Source organism: Ursus maritimus, unplaced genomic scaffold (assembly GCF_017311325.1).
Source record: "Ursus maritimus isolate PB19 unplaced genomic scaffold, ASM1731132v1 scaffold_9, whole genome shotgun sequence".
NCBI lineage: Eukaryota > Metazoa > Chordata > Mammalia > Carnivora > Ursidae > Ursus > Ursus maritimus.
This window is the reverse complement of record NW_024427107.1, coordinates 43,287,262-43,305,047: the sequence shown is the minus strand read 5'-3', so window position 1 is coordinate 43,305,047 and position 17,786 is coordinate 43,287,262. Positions and strand designations below refer to the sequence as shown.

The window sequence follows — 17,786 nt, the reverse complement described above, 5'->3', positions numbered from 1 at the left end:
ACAGCCAGGGTCTAGAGAAGAATTCCTGTAACAGGAATTTTGTAGTCCTGGGAGAGGCCCATATTCCTATAAAATAATGAAAGTATACTCGAAAGTAAATGTCACCCAAAAATGTAACTAATTTCAGATATTTATAAGATAGTATAAAATAAATTTTTAATAAAGTCGCATATGAATAACACTATTGGCTGTAGACTCCAAAGGGAATTATCTACATTAGCTTAGTTTGGAATTTAATCCATTATATATTGCATCTCTAAAGACTCTAGAAGTTATCAATTATATGCTAAGATCTTGAGCTGAAGTTTGGTTTAAATCTGTTAAGCATCAAAGTAATTAATATTTAATCCTTGGAGGTGGCACTTTTTGTGCTTTTTCTGCAAACCATGACTGCAAAGATCATAATTACAGAAATTAAGACCATTCTTTGAAGTATCATTCCTCTAGCTGTTCTTGGATTACACCAAAGACAAACGCAGTACCTGAATTGCTTTTCAGGACTGTTCAAATAGCTAATACAATGAATAAAAATATTTTAGAGGCTGGATAAGTTTTACATTTCTCAAAGGGGGATTGCAAAATTGTATCCCCAGAGGCTAATAGCATCTCCTTGTCTCGCTGGTTTACCTGTACCAGGTGGATGTCCAGGTTACCCTTAAGGCTTACACGAAGTGGAGGCCTCAGAAACAAGGGTCCGGGAGCTTGTCCTCTGAACCGGTTCTCTTTTTGGTAGGAAGAGGAGTTGAGAAGCCTGGTATCAACTGGCCAGTGATGAATGAGTGTCCTTCGCTCACCCCCTAAAACAGCCTTTCCCAGCCTATATTCATAGGTGTGTGGTCCCACCTGCTGCTTTGCCAAAAAGCAAAGAACGAGTGCATTTTCCAGGTTAAACTTGCTAGGCGAGCTACTGCATAACATGACCCTCTCTGAGAAACCCACCTCTGTTAGCATGTTCAAAGCCAGAGGTCCTTTAGGAAGGAGACAGACTTGCCGACCATGGGGTCCTTTTCTCGAAGGACCTTTTGTTGAATAACGCTTACCAGTGATTCCGCAGAACCTGCGTGAGGAAATTCGGCCCTAAGCCTCAATTACTTCATGTTCTTTGGCAGGCTTGATGATGGCCGTTTTCCCACCCAGACTTCCCAACAGAGCATTCAAATGGAAACTTCTGTCATGAACATAAGATCCTTCACAAAATAATCTGCATGGTGCTCATTTTCTCTCCACCAGACAAAAAATTAAACGAGTTTAAACAGGGGCCGAGCCCTATTGTTTAGGGTAATTCCATCCCCTGAAGCTGGTTATTAAGTCAGCCTTTCCAGCAGAACTGCTTCAAAACCCACCACCAGGTGTCAAACACCCGAAAGGGAAAAAAGCTGTGTTTCTAAGCCTTCAGTCTGCATGGCGGGCGGTTCTTTTGCTTTGCTGTCGGAATGCACCCAGCACTTGCAGGTCCGCACGGGGGCCCACTGCTGTGGTAGCCGTAGCTGCCGTAGCTGCCACTCACCCAGCAGACTGAGCCCTGTGCGGAGTTCTGACTCCCTGCTGTCCTTTACCTGTGCGGCAGATGGGGAAACTGAGGTAGGTAACTCATCGGAGGCTACATAAATACTAAGTGGCAGACCCAGAATTCAAAACCAGGCAGCCCACCTCCGGGGTGCACGCTCCAATCCGTTTTCGGTACACATCTCTCTATGTAGAATTAATAAAAGTTGACCACCGAGGATCAATCCTTGTCCAGACTTGACCCTAAAGGAGCCTTTGCAGAGCTCTTTTTTTTTTTTTTTTTTTTGGACAAGGAAGTCATCTCAAAGTCTTTACTTTCAAGAAAGAACTTGGTGAGAGAAGATGAGGTAAACAGGGGCTCAGATTTTTGAACTGGAAATGGGGCCCCCAATGGTGAGATTTTGTGTCTCTCTTTTGTCACATCATCCATGGCCTGCCGGTGCTCTTTTCCCACTGAAAACAGGGTGATGAGTGCCTTTAAATCTAGTTAGATTAGAGAACGGATCCAGAAAACCCAGAGTCAATTCAGAAAACTCATCCCAAAGACTCTGTTCCCCTGGAAAGACTTCAAATACCAAAACCTAAGTTAGTTTCCTGTTCTGTAGCAAATTGTAACAAGCTCAGTGTCTTAAAACAATACAAATGTATTATCTTAAAGTGTTGAGGGTCAGAGGTCCAACACGGGTGTGGATTGAAATCAAGGTATTGGCAGGGTTGTATTCTTTGCCAGTGCCTCTGGAGGAGAGTCTGTGTTCTTGCCTTTCCCAGCTGCTTGAGGCCACCAGCATTCCTTGACTCTCTTCTTTCTCACGTTACATCTCTCTCTGACCAGGCCTGGGAAGGTTCTCTGCTTTTTGGGACTCATACAATTACTTCAAACCCACTTGGATAATCCAAGATAATCTCCCCATCTCAAGGTCCATAGCCTAAATCACATCTCCGAAGCCCTTTGCCATGTAAAGTAAGGTACGCACAAGTTACAGAGATGGGAACGAAGCCGTTATTCTGCCTACCAGACCTACATCATTTAACCCCCCTGAGCCTTGGTTTCCTCATCTCTAAAATGGGGATAATAGTGCCTACCTCCTGAGGTTGTTGAGAGGATTCAATGAATTAGGGCCAAGTACAGCACGTGGTAAGCCTCTGGTAAGTGCTGTTATTATTTCTGACCTCTGAGGTAGCTGTCAGCAAAGCAGCCCCTTCCTGGGTCTCAGCAACCTGTAGAAATCACAGCTGCCTTAATATTGATATTTTCAGCGAGGGGGAAAAATGTTGCTAGGAAAAAAACGAACATGAATTCGTGCTGCTTGAATATTTTATTCCTGGGAGCTCCATGACCTCTTGCCACAAGACAGAGCATAGGGCAGCTACAGTCATTCTGAGTCACAGGAGCTCATGTTTTATTTATCTGAAGCCACAGAGATGGAATTTGGAAAAAAGTCATATGTGATATTTAGAACTGATAACTACCCTCATTTTCCCTAAAGTAATAATCCTCTTGCTAATAGATTTAGCTAACACGCTCTGTGCATTCGTGCAGGAAGAGCTCCTTCTCTCCATCACAAATACGGGGCCCAAACTCTGCTGTGAGTTGTTTGTAATCGTATCATGTGAGAAATACAAGCCTGTGGTTGAAAGGGGGATGTAGCCAACAGGGATATTTCTGTTAACAATTGATGATCTGTACAGACATTAAGACACCCAGCGTTTTGACGGCAGCTTTGGGGAAGGCAAAGTGATAGGAGTTTAACAGCTTTTGTAGCATGACTTGATTAAATTCAAGGCCTGGCAAATAAATCCTATAAGAAAAAGTTAAAGTAATTAGTTTAATTAACCAGGAAAAGACTGAGGGGTGACTTAATCTTCCATATGAGATGAAAGGTTTTTAAATGAGGAGGATATGGTCTTGCTGCTTTCCATGCCCACAGAGGATTAAAGGGAAAAAACTAAGCAGACCTTGAACTGAAACAGTAGAGACTCACGCTGACTTAGAGAGGACCCCATAAGTAAAATGCAGGCCTGGATGTAGGGAGGTCCCTAACTCTAGTAATGTTTAAGAAAAAAATTGGGGATGTTTTTACTTGTCTGACGTCAGAGAAGTAAACATTCAAATATTTATGATTTCAGTCCAGGGATACTGTCTCCTTGAAAAAAAAAATAGCTTTGCTCCAGGTTATCTGAAGGACTTCAAAAAAGAAAAAATATTCAAACAAAAATAAAATTGAGAACTCAAAATTACGTTAGCGTTTTCTTAAGGATAGGAAAATTTTAGACAGTCAATTAATATTTATTGAACACTCAGTTTATTAGACATTAGGTCTGTTTTTTGGCAAGTTGCTCATAATAAATTTGAGGTGTAATTTATTCATTAATTCCATAAATACTTATTGAGTGACCGACGGTGTCCAGGCGCTGAATGAAGACAGTGGAGAAGAGGACAGATAAGGTCCCTGTTCTCATAGAGCTGGTGTGTTAGTCGGGGAGACAGAAAAGAAACCCAGAAATGCATGGACAGGAAATATTCCAGATGATGATAAAATGCTCTACAGTAGACGAGGGGTGGCTCTGTTAGATGAGAGTGGTCAGAGAAGACATCTCGGAGGAGGTGATCTTTAAGCTGAAATTTGAGTGATTGTAAGGAGCCATTGTAGGGAGATCAGGGAAGGAGTATTCCAGGCAACTCCAATAGTTAGTGCAGAGCCCAAAGGCAGGAGACATCTGAGCTTTGCAGAGAACTGAGCGGGGAGGCCATCTGTGGCTGGCACAGGTGCACCATCCAGGATTTTATTCTTAATGTGAGAGGAAACCATAGGAGGTTTGAGCAAAGGAATGACGGGATTTAATATATATTTCTACTGCATATATCATCCTGGATAAATCTCAGAAACGGTGCACAGTGAAAAACCAGGACGTGAAAACAAGTATGATTCTGCATGTATAAAGTCCAAACATATGCAAAAATAAACAGGGTGCTATTTGAGGATACATAGAAGGTAGTAAACTGTAAAGAAAGTGAATAGTAAACATACAAATTCAGTGTAGTGGTTGCTGGGGAGATCCCAGGAGGAGCGGAGTACAACTGGGGAGTGGTACCAAGAGACCTCAAAGGTCTTGGTAGGTTCTTTCTCTCTGGTTGCGTGTAGGGCACGAGACTGCTTGTCATATTATGTAAACACCTTATGTGTGTATCATATATATTGTCTATGAATGACATATGTCATTATTCAAATTGTGCTTTGAAATGATTCCTCTGGCTGCTGAATGCCTGGATTACAGAGGCCAGAGTAGAATCAGAGATAAATTGGAAGCTATTGCAGTGGTTAGAAAGGAGGTGGCGGGGAGTGGGGGAAAGGAAAGAGTTGCTGCCTGATGCAACAAGATATGTATTGATGCCATTCATTGGGGGGGAAGGCCCCAGGAGGGACAGGTAGGGAAGGAAGGCACTCAGGAGTTCAGTATTGCCCATATTTCTGTGATATGGCTATTAAACGTGCATGTGGAGATGCCTAGAAGATAGTTAGATAAATGAGACTGGAGTTGCCCATCTCAGGGTCATTGGCATATAGGTGAGGTTAGAGCTCCGGGTCTGGGTGGCTGAGGCTCCTTATATTGTTCTCATATGTTTATAATTGTCCATAGAAATGCCAGTCACCCTCAGATCTCTCAGGAGAACTGTTGCAAAATCAGAAAGAGAAGTATGGTATTCTGAAGACATTGTATAAAATAATGTATAGTTTACTCTTTTTCATCTTTTTCATTTCTAGATTTTAGAAATATTAATTTTCTGCACTCTGCTGTATTTCCATAAGAGAAAGGGAATGAAGCACATGGTGATTCTGCTAACCCTGGTGGCACTTCTTGGTAAGGACGTGCTTGGTTTCCTAATTCCCTCATCTAGCCATGCGAAGTCAGGAAAGAGATTGGGAGGAGGAGGAGGACACTGGAGCATTCTATTCCTTTCTCCTCGTTTCTACTTTTCAACTCTGATCTGTAGAAAGAAACCCAGTCTCAATTACGCAAATTATATTTTGCATGTCCATGGCTATAATTGCTATGTTTAATTCTTTTAAAAACATATGTAAGGTTTACTTCTTGGTAATTTTATTTGCTCTCTGACAATTTGAAGATTGTCTTTCTTAGCATATAACTGAAAATTATTAAAAGAGGAACAAGTGAAGGATCCCAACTGAGACTTTTGTATCAGGAATTACTTATCAAGACCTGTCTTGTTTACACGTTTTAAAGTCTTTAATGAATATGGCTAATAAGAAACGTAAATGTAAGCAGTGTGATTTTCTTAGATACAACATTTCTTTCATTTTTGATCCACCCATCTCCTTTTTTTCCCAGAGGCACCTTATAAAATTTGAAAACTGTTGCTTCTATAAGCCCACTATCTATTTTTAAATCTACCCTCTTTCCTCCTCTCTCTCTCTCTCACACACACATACACACACGCACACACACTCATATAAACCAACACTAGGAGCTCTCACTAATTGTTTGGAAAATTGCCTTTTAAAATTTTTATTTATAATTCTTTTGCCTCCCCTTTGCAGATAAGATGGTCCATACATCATGTTTTGTTTGCTATGACTCTGTAGATTATACTTATGCCACTGGGACAGGCAGCAACCCTCATGTTAAGGAAGAGCTGGAACTTTCTTTTTTTTTTTTCATTTCACGAACAGTTCTCTCCTTTGAATCGGAAGATTTGTATTTGTGGTAGTTACTTATAGAAACAAATTTATGCATGTTCAGGTATGCTGTTGATCAAAAGAACAGAAAAAGAACTTTATATTTATTTCTTTCCAAATTACCAGGTAGGGAGAACAAAAGCAAACAGCTAAGAGACAAAATGTACAGTATATAGGAAAATATTGAAAATAAAGGAAATTTTAAATAGAAAAGTGAGGTAACAGTATTAAGATCATACATATCAGTTATGATCATAAATGTAAATGGGGTAAATTTACCTAGTAATAAAGAAAGATCCCCAAATTGGACTTCAGAAAAATTCCCAGACTGATTTTGAAAAAGTTTCTGAAATTGGATTCAGCCAGTGTCCTCTGGTTCAGATCTGAGAGTTGTAGAAATAGTGCCCTTTCTAACTGGCCCTTGCTGGTTGTGAAACACTTTGGCTTCATACACAAATGTCAACTAAAACAAAGTAACTCAGTTTGAAAGTAAAAGAAAGCAGAAGGCCATGCTATTACTATGTAAGTGAAAAATCAAGGCGGAAGTACTAAATGGAGCAGAGGCTCCCGGAGACCCCACATCAGTGTTTAGCTGCTCTGCATGGTGGGCCTGCGGGTTGGGAGGGAGAGACCCCAAGACCAGGAGGCCTCAGGAGACTCGGGCAGCAGCTCTTTTGAAAACTACATTAACAGAAATATGAGAGGAGTGGGAGACTTCTCCTAGTTCATGAAAGGTAGGTAGACAGAAAGATATGTTAGGATAGAGGAATGAGTCCTTAATTTTGATCTAATTGAACTCTAAATCCTGAAAACAAACCATACACCTGCTTTCAACTGCCTGTGTGACATTTACAGAAGTTAGTCATATAATTGGCCACAAAGAAATTCTTGATAAATTCCAGGAAGTTGAAATAGTACAGACCACATTCTCAGATCACAGTGAAATAAAAACAGAAAATAATAACAAAAATAGAAATGAGTAAAACCGTAACATCTGGAAATGTTAACACCCCTCTTAAACTGCAGCTGGGCCCAAGTAGAAACCAAGATTTCATTGCAGCATATATTTTTAAAATTATTATGAAAACACTTACTATTAAACCTATAGCTTTATGACTAATGCTGTATTCAAAAGGAAATTCATTACTTTAAATGTGTAAGTCAAGCATTCCACTCAAAAAGTTAGGGAAGAAAAACAGTGAAATAAAGCTGAGGCAAGCAGAAAGGACCAATTAATAAGGGTAAAAATTAATGAAATAGAGAATAGAAAAACAATGGATTGATAAATAAACCCAAGAATCTATTCTTCAAATACATTAAAATAGATCCTCTATAAGACCAAAAAAAAAAAAAAAGGAAAAGTTTCAAATACCCAAAATTAGAAATAAAATTGAAAACAAATATGAAACCTTGGATATATAAAGGAAAATAACTATGGCGGAAATGGAAGCTACATCCTGAAAAGAAGCAGGACTGCATACTTTTATTTTCAACCTAGACAGTAATGCCTTTAAATCTTTAAGAAACAGATTATTCTGATGTTGTTCAAATTATTTGAGGATGTAAGAAGAAAGCTTTCACCTCTTTTATTTTTACATAATCAGTATAAATACTGATCCCAAACAGCACACATAAAGAATACCATGAACTGATTTCACGACTGAATATTAATGTAGAAGTCTCTAATAAAAAATTAGCAGGTAGAATCCAGAAAAAAAATCATTCTTAAGACCAAGGGGTCTTAGTGAAACTGGTTCTTTTTCTTTGTAACACAATAATTTGTACTTGCATAGTCTACTCATAGTTATATTCTGGTATGAACTCATCTCCCCCACCAGATTAATTCTACGAGGACAAAGTCGTGTCTGTTCTAGTGACGCTGTATATAATTACCTAGAACTGAGGACGCTGTGCGCAAAGTAAACATTTTGAATTAACTGAATTAATTATGGGAATGAAAGGATGGTTCTTTAAGAAATCCATTAACATAGTTCATCATGTTAATGACTCAAAAGGGAAATATCATGTAAACAGATGCTGAAAAGACATGTTAAACTTTAATATCCATTCCTAATAAAGAATCCAAAATGCAATCAGAATAGAGATATCTGTGTGTTAAAAATGTATTTCTCTCTTTTTAGTAATCTTCACTTTATTGGGAAATAATTGACACATATACTGTATATAGTTAAAGTACACAACATGATAATTTGATATGCATATACATTGTAGAGTGATTACTGAGCTCGAGATAACAAACACATTTATCACCTCGTATGGTTCATATAGTTAACTGGTGTGTGTGCAGCGAGAATGCTTACGATCTCAGCAACCTCGGAGTGCACGGTAGCACGTGAGCAACTAGTCACCATGCCGTGTCTTAGATCCTCAGAACTCACTCTTCTTAAACTAAACATTTGGACCCTTTGACCTACATCACCCCATTTGCCCCTACCCCCAGCCCCTGACAACCACCATTCTATTCTGTTTCTGTGACATTGGAAGAACATATTTCTCTTAAAGATTTTATTTTATTTTTATTTATTTATTTGACAGAGATAGAGACAGCCAGGGAGAGAGGGAACACAAGCAGGGGGAGTGGGAGAGGAAGAAGCAGGCTCATAGCGGAGGAGCCTGATGTGGGGCTCCATCCCATAACGCCGGGATCACGCCCTGAGCCGAAGGCAGACGCTTAACCGCTGTGCCACCCAGGCGCCCCTGGAAGAACATATTTCTCTTAACCCAAAAGCTGGAGCACACCCATTGGTGAAAACCAGACGTGTCCTCACTGAGAAAAGAGAAAAATACCTGTGCTGGCTGGGTATTTTACAGTGATCACTAATGACTTTTATAGGAAAAAATGATTGTGAAAATCATGTAGCAGCTTTGAGGAATACGTATAGTGTCAGGCTAAATGAAAAAGGAACACACAACAGCGTACCTACCTCCGTTGTGATTGAAAGCACGCATGAGGCGTACTCTGGAAATGAATGAGAGGAATTAGGCAGGTGGATTTTTTTTTACTTTATTTTTAATGTAATACTGTTTATGTGATGGACTTAAAAATGAACTAAAAAAGAACACAGAGGGTGAGGGCAACTGGGAAGAAAGAGATCTGGCTTCCGGTGGGTGGCGCCCCATGCCCGGTAGCTGCAATCTTCTTTCTTAAAAGGTCTTTTTTTTTTTTTTTTAAGATTTTATTTATTTATTTATTTGTCAGAAAGGGAGAGAGCACAAGGGGGGGTGCAGCAGGCAGAACAGGCAGAGAGAGAAGCAGGCTCCCCACTGAGCAGGGAGCCCGATGTAAGACTCGACCCCAGGACCCTGGGATCATGACCTGAGCTGAAGGCAGCCACTTACCCAGCTGAGCCACCCAGGTGCCCCTTTAAAAGAGTCTTAAGACTCCCAGCAGAATGCTTTCAGCTGACCAGGGAGCTGGGAAAGCTAGGAGGTCCTTCTCTCTGCTCTGTATTCAGATTAGGGAAGCCAAGTTAATAAATGAAGCATTGATGGCTCTAATAAGGAGGCATTGATGGCAATTTGGGAAAGTCTCTGGAAGGAGCAATTGATGAAGTAGGGGGGGACTGAGAAGGCCAGATTTAAAACTCAGGTCAGCTATGTCAGGTAAAAATGGTACTGCTGTAATGTCTATTATTGAGAACTAAAACAGAAAGACCCACCAAGAAAAAATATAAAAATCCACGTACCCGAGCACTGCCGCACAGTATTATGGGAGCGTGACTGGTTCTCTGTAGCGGGCGGCTTGCCAGTGCATTTCAGAAAAACAGCAGCTGTTAACAAAGTCCCCTTTAGGTGATTTTCCTGGGGTACTTGGCAGAGTGGTATGCAAAGATCTATGTTCAGGAGTATTCATCACAGCCTCATTTTTAATACCAAAAAAAAAAAAAAAGGATGCAACCTAAACATACAAAAATAGGGAATTGCCAGGATAAAGTACACATTGATGCAATGGCGTACTCCACAGCTGATGAAATCATGCTTTAGAAGAATATTTAATGGCATAGAAAATACTTAATGGCAATCGAAAATAGATTCCTAAATAGTATATACTGTATGATTCATATGTTACAATATATTCATACTTAGAGACAGAAAAATAGCTACAAAGACATATTCCCAAGTGTTAAAAATGATTTGGGGATGAGTGTTGAGCTTACAGGTGATTTTTTTTTCCAGGCTTTTCTGCATTTTTCCAAATTTTCTTAAAGGAACACGTCAACTTTTATAGCTTAAAAAAATGAGTTTAAAGATTATTCATAATCCCAGTGCCTAGAGATAACCACTAAGAGTATCTTGATGTAGTTTCTTCTAGCATTTTTTCTAGCCTTTTCTTCTGTATATAAAAAGAGAAGATACATAAACACTTTATATTTTTATATATACATTAGAATGATGCTGCATTAAACTTTGTATTTTCATCTGTCCTCCTTAACCACACTCCCACCCAAAAATAAAACGGAAATACTTGTCACCAGCCTAGAAGTAACTTGCACAGTTACATTAAAGAGTGATTAATCAGCTGATGATTGTACATGCTTTGAAAATACAGTGATTAACTATAGCAAACCGATAGTTGGTTTAGCTGTTTAATAAAGAAGTCTAGTTTTGTTTTTGATTTGCGGTTAAGTATAATTTAACATCAGATGGTAGTTGCATTAGATGACCTTGAAAGGCCTTTGGAGTCCGGAGGTTGTGAGGCTAATAGAACAGTGTGTTCAACTTCTTCCCATTAATAATCCCTTTGGGAAACCTGGCTGTTCGGACCACAAGACCATAACCACATTGTGCTCTAATTTCAAGCAAAATTTTGAGGAGGAAACCAAGGTCCCTCAAGAGCTAACCTTACAAACTTAAACCATCGAGTGACACACATCACTGCAGATATTTAAAATTCCTAGATTAGCGAAGTTATGACTATTGTCATAATCTGTAGAGAACATGTAAAATGATGAGGTCAAAGACGTTTTAAGATGAAGAGGGGCCCAGTTGTAAGGGCCTCTTTGTTCGGGTCGGGGTTTGTTTTTAGAATTTATCACCCGTTCTCCTCTGTTAATTATGACTTTTAATGGAAAGAAAATGCCTAATTTGGAAGTGTGTCCTGGTACTCTTCAAATTAAGGTATATTCTCAGTTTTTGGAAAAGGAGATGGGAGGCCATCCGCTGCTATTTTATATATATATATATTTATAATTTATATTATATAATTATTATATAATATATATTATATTATATATAATGTATATTATATAATTATGTAATTAAATATATAATTAATATATTATATTAAATATATAATATATATATAAATATATAATATATATATATATAGTATCTAGAAGCTAAAATATTCAAGAGCTAAAGGGATAAAGCCCAGATATATTATGACCAGGTAGACCAACAACACCAAAGAGAATGTTCCTCCTTCACATCGCCTTTGACTTTTAGTTATTTGATCTCATGTAAAAATTATCTTTTCATTTTCTGTAAGTTTCAGCTAGGTTATGGAATTATATGCAACATTAAAGGACCAGAAACAAAAAGAAAACACCATTTTCTTCCTACGGGGACATGGTGTTTCTAGAAAATGCTTCATTGCTTTCATGTTATAACCTTATCAAGTCACTTCATTGCTATTTGGAACCTATGAAAAATTTGTTCTACGGATAGGTTCCTCTTTAGCATAGAGAATAGACATTGCTTATGTAAATCTTAGATTTATGGTTGACTCCGAAAAATGCATACTCAGCTCTGGTCCTGCTTCCTACTACCGTCTTTGGCAAAAAAATATTTTTCATGAAAGTTCTAGACATTTATGAACAAAAAGGCTCATACAGAGACTCAGTATAACTCTTAGTAAACTCACAGAGCAAGCTGCCTTCCACGCTCCACTTTTCTCATCTAGTTGTCTTTGAATTTTTTCAGTATAGTTTAATAGTTATTTTCCCATTCATGTCACATGGACTGTCTGACTTTTCTTCTCCCCTCCTTCATTGTTTTCTACTTTCCCATCTCCTAGTAATTATAGCCTCTGCGGCATTCTTTCAATGGTTAGGGCTGGAAAATAAGCATCTCGCTGCAAAGATAAAAAGCACCCCGTCGCACAGCAGATCTTCAGCTGATTTAAGCAAATTCAGGGTCCAGCACGGCTTTGAGCAAGAGAGCTACTGGCTGGCCTACGCCACGTCCTTCCTCCACCTCACACAAGCCCGCATTCCAGAAGCACAACGGGGGTTCTCGACTGCTCTGCTGTGTGAACTTGAGATATTTATTTGTAATTCTGGCTCAACGATGTATTTTATTTGTGTTTCCTGTTTTCTTTTTCAGCCTCGCTGACTGTTATTTCGGTAAAAGCAGTCTCCGGCATGATCACTTTTTCTGTGACGGATAAAACGCAACTAACTTACCCCATCTTCTATATCATGTTTATCATCATGATCGCATCTTGTGTTTTCCAAGTCAAGTAAGTTAGCTTCTGCATACTCACTCGTCTTTCAACATTCCTGGGCTTCTCGGAGCATTAGTCTTTATTGGCGTCCGTTGATAATTAAAATTAGGTGTAACTGATTTCTAAGGGTGAAGGGTCTACAGCTTATCCTCAGCCAGCATGCCTCGCTTTATCCTTCGTGTCCAATAATAAGTTTTTTTACTGAGCATTGCCTTCATGTCTTGTGAGTTCTAAAGTATGGCCGTAATCTAGCTAAGTGCACTTTGATACTTTCCTGATGCTTTTCTGCTTGTAATTAATATCCATCGTACGCAGGTTGTCATTAGCAATAAATCAAAGGGGCAGGTCCACATCCAGGATTTCATTCTAAATATAGGAAATACATGAACCCTTCACCTTCATCCTTAGCTCATGCTCATTAATTGCCCAGGGATGGACAAAACCAGACGTTTGGCCAGGAGGGAAATCCTTTCCCCAGAACTTTGCATCCTTGGCCAGAATTTTCTTCGTACCCCTGAGATCGCGGAATGATTGTTTTATGTTTCTCTTGGGGCCTAATAGTGGTGACATGGAACATTTTAAATTTCTGTTCTTCTCTGCCCCCACCTCCATCTGCTCCAGTCACTTCCCCTCCATCTCACATCGTGATTATGCCTTTGCCTGCGAGGCTGTCTCTAGTCAGCCGGGAAGTTTTCTGTTTATCCCAAAAGGCTATGCAAAAGCACCATCCCAGTGCCAGCTGGGAAATCAGAGCCTACACTCAGGAAGAGAGGGGTTCCCTGCATGGATGCCAGCAGTCACGTCTAATCATTACGGCTCGGACATGGGCCCTGTTGCAAGGCATGTGGACAATGACTGGAGAAACCCAATGTTTGGTCATTGTTTCATCTGTCATTTCCTTACGAGAATGAGGGTGTTTCTAAAGCTTGACCCTCACTACTTTGTTTCATCCCTTTCTTCTGAGTTAATCAGCACTACTAGAATATCTTTTGGAGTTTAGTGACTAACGTCGTTATCTTTCAACTCAGCTTTATGAATTTCGGTGGCAGGTACAACTGAGGGTACCCTGCATTCCCATCCCCTGGGTTCTTGTCCCTGCCTCTGCCACTCCGGAACTACACTGAACGCACTAGAACTGTAGGACTGGCCACCCAGCGAGACCGCTCGAGGGGGTGTGCTTGTTCATAGATGCACACGTATACATACATAAGTGTGTGCACACGGGCACGTGTACACACACACCCTCGGGCACACCTGGGCTCTACCCACAAAACATTTTTTTTCAATGGTGCTACAATAGGACCTAAGGATTTTTTGGAAAAAATTGTCAAGTCGGTGTCAGTGCCAGGGCAGCATGGCTTCGATGCAGGAGCCTGAATCACGCTGGTGGCCGGAGTGAGAAGCTGAGCCCCCACATGTGCTCTGCAGCTGGAGTACTGAGCACGGTTTCTGAAACGTTAAACATTCCTTCACTTCTGCATCTTCTTTCTTGGCACGTGGCACGTCAGTGCATAGCTATCCTACTCCCCAGATATGATATTTAACAGATTCTAGGGTCGATCCTCGTGAGTCCGCTCCAGGGTGATGCTGGTCCAGCAGCTTGAATCGCTTCCGACTCAAACTTCTGTGGCCTCAGAATATGATTAATTGCTTTTCATTGTTACTGTTGTTGGTTTAAACAGACCATAAAACCTGACATCTGATCTCCTACATCAGCTGCACATAAGCTTTGACTGCTGATTGGAAATGCCCTTTCACTGCACTTCCTCTCCCTTTGTAGTTGTAGCTTAAGGACATGCGGTTCGTGATGTTATTGTTAACGTATTGCTGAGCGTCTCTTAAAGCCAGAGCTCCAGTAAGTGCCTTCTGCTCTAGGTTCCTGCATCAAGCCACGAAACTCTACGATACCACGATCGTGGTGCCGGTCAACCACGTGCTCTTCACGACCAGTGCCGTTATCGCAGGTGAGCGTCGGCTTTCTATCCTTCAGTGATCCTACCCCACACCAGCCATAAAGCAAGTTTCTCTCAGAGTAAATGACACAGTCAGGGAATCTTTAGGTTATAAGGACCTGTGTAGCCCACAACACATCGTCCTCACCTCCTCCCGGGACTGAATTTCCTCCATAACGTCCTCGAGGATGGGGTATTCCGCTTTGTGTGAGAGCTCCCCAGGGCTCTCTGTCTCCAGAGACAGCGCAGTCCTGTTCCGGATCACCCTAATTGTTTGGGGAGCTCGAATTATTAAAAAGTGTTTCCTTATACTGGACTAGTTTCTAGTGAATTCCCTGTGAATTCAAGACTCTCATCTTAGTTCTGCTTTCTGGAGTCTTCTCCTTGCCAGCCTTTCTGATAATCAAAGCAGCTGAAGGGTCCTCTTTTACGTTGTCTCTGGACCAAACATCCCTATTTCCGTTAACGCTTCCCTCCCTGTCCCTCACTATTTTGTTCAGAGAGAGGGGTCCAAAACTGGGTCCAAAACTGAATCCAGTGTTCCAGGGAAGGCCAGGCAGATGAGAATAGAAATGACTATCATTGCTGCTCTGGCCTCTATTTTCCTACTATTAGTTCTTTGGTATTTACTGACAATTAAATATATATATATATATATAGAGAGAGAGAGAGAGAGAGAGAGAGAGACAACAGTGTTCTTAAAAAAGCATACATTTGAAATTTGATCCAAATTAAAATACAGTAGATTCCGGTATTTCACGCCTAAGTTTAATACTGGTGCGGCCCTAGTTTACCGGCTTACTGGATCTATTTACTACCTTCTCATATTGGAAGTTCATTTCCCAAAGCAAAGTTTATGCATTTTGGAAGCAGTTAAGGATTATGTTCCTTAATTGGCACATCTTTCGTGTTTCATGGCAAACAATGTGACTGCTAGTGGGCAGTTTTTAAGAATAATTGATGCATTTTTTTATTTCCCAAAATTGAACCTAACTTTTAAAGAGAAAGACCATATACCAAGACATCTGATTTTTTTTAGCATTTTATGCTTATTGACAAAAGAAAGTAAGAAAAGATTGCACATTTGTGCGCCCTAGAATTACTAGGAAAAAAATTAATAGGGCCAAAAAGAGTTACAGGCATGACATACAGCCTAATGGTTAATATTAATGTTGTAAAGATGTGTAAAAAATGTAGTTCCCTTGAAAAGAACATTTTGTAGGAGGACTGACAGGGCTGGAATCTCAATACTCAACACACCAAGTAATTGATGAGTCAGGGAGGCTGGAACTTTCTGGGAGCACTCATTCGTCTGCTGTTGCTGAAGCATGGAATGGAGGTGAAGCTTCTTGACTAACTTTCCCTTTTTGCCCCCATCAAAAAGTCTAGCTTAAAATTAAAACTCAATACCGCATTTTGCCTGGAAACTAGTAAAGTTTCTGTTTCATTCTTTTTATGGCGATACCTGACGCCAGCCAGTCTGCAGGAGCACAGGCGCTCTCGTGGCGTTGGCAGCACGGGACTGCCCTCCTAGAACTCGTTTCCTAGTCTTTATCGAGAGCCTGAAAAATGTTTCTAGTCTAGTCTCTGATTCTACAGCTCAACAACAACAACAAATAACCCGATGTAAAGCTGGGCAGAGGACTTGAATAGACATTTCTCCAAAGAAGATGTACAAATGACCGCTAAGCACAGGAGAAGACGCTCAACATCACTGATCATTAGGGAAATCGAAGTTAAACCACCAGGGGTTACCACCGTATACCCAGTAGACTCGCAACAAAACAAAACAACCAGCCCAAAACAACAGCACAACAAAATTAGCAAGTATTGCTGAGGATGTGGAAAAATTTGAATTCTGTGCACTGTCGGTGGGAATGTACAATGGAGTAGTCACTATGGAAAACACTCTGGCAGTTCCTCCAAACATTAAACACAGAATTACCGTACAATCCAGCAATTCCACATCGGGGCACATAACCGAAAGAATCGAAAGCAGGGACGCAGATATCCGTACGCCTGGGTGATAGCAGCGTTATCTACAATAGCCAAAAGGTGGAAGCAACTCAGATGTCCATCGATAGATGAGTGGAAAAAGAAAATGTGGTATGTCGTACAATGAAATATTATTCAGCCTTAAAAAGGAAGGAAATTCTGACCCATGTGACAACATGGATGAACCTTGAGGACGTTATGCTGAGTGACGTAAGCCGGTCACAAAGAGACCAATGCTGTAGGATTGCACCTAGATGAGGTATCTGGAGTGGTCAGACTTACAGAAATGGGAAGCAGAGTAGTAATTGCCAGAGGCTGGAGGAGGGGCAAACGGGGAGTTGTCCTTTAATGGCCATAGACTTCCAGTGTGGCAAGGTGAGAAAGGTCTGGCGATTAGTTGCTCAACAGTGTGAATATACTTCACACAAAAACTGCAAACTTAAAAATGGTTATGATGGTAAACTTCAGACTATTTGTATTTTACTACAAAATTTTTAAAAGATTTTATTTATTTGCCAGAGAGAGAAAGAGAGCACAAGCAGGGAAGAGGGTCAGAGGGAGAGGGAGAAACAGGCTCCCCACTGAGCAGGGAGCCCAACGTGGGGCTCCATCCCCGGACCCTGGGATCATGACCCGAACCAAAGGCAGACGCTTAACCAACTGAACCACCCACACATTTTTATTTTTTTTTATTTTATTTTTTTTTTTTAAAGATTTTATTTATTTATTTGACAGAGATAGAGACAGGCAGCGAGAGAGGGAACACAAGCAGGGGGAGTGGGAGAGGAAGAAGCAGGCTCATAGCAGAAGAGCCTGATGTGGGGCTCGATCCCAGATCGCCGGGATCACGCCCTGAGCCGAAGGCAGGCGCTTAACCGCTGTGCCACCCAGGCGCCCCCACCCACACATTTTTAAAAAGATGTTTCTACTCTTTACAAAAGAAATACTGCTTTAAGCAGCAATAACAAGAAAAATCCTAAAATACTGAGGGAAAAAAAGGAAATATGTACAAAGAAGTTTATTGCTACTTGACTAAAGCAAAAAATTTTCAAAACAGCTTAAAATTCTCTTAGAGAAATGAATAGTATGGCATATCTGCTTAGAATAACACGGAAACATTAAAATGATTACAAGGAAGTATGCAATAACATGGAAAAATGCTCTCAAAAT

At 40.4% G+C, this 17,786-nt stretch overlaps 1 protein-coding gene across 1 annotated transcript in view; it reads left to right on the top strand.

The window, feature by feature from the left end:
* Positions 1 to 17,786, top strand: part of NIPAL2 (NIPA like domain containing 2) — a 71,551-nt gene that overhangs the window by 48,172 nt on the left and 5,593 nt on the right. Inside the window, exons 6-8 of the mRNA XM_040626057.1 lie at positions 5,271 to 5,367; positions 12,549 to 12,684; positions 14,545 to 14,633. Coding sequence (XP_040481991.1) covers positions 5,271 to 5,367; positions 12,549 to 12,684; positions 14,545 to 14,633 — 322 coding nt within the window. The remainder of the gene's footprint in view (positions 1 to 5,270; positions 5,368 to 12,548; positions 12,685 to 14,544; positions 14,634 to 17,786) is intronic.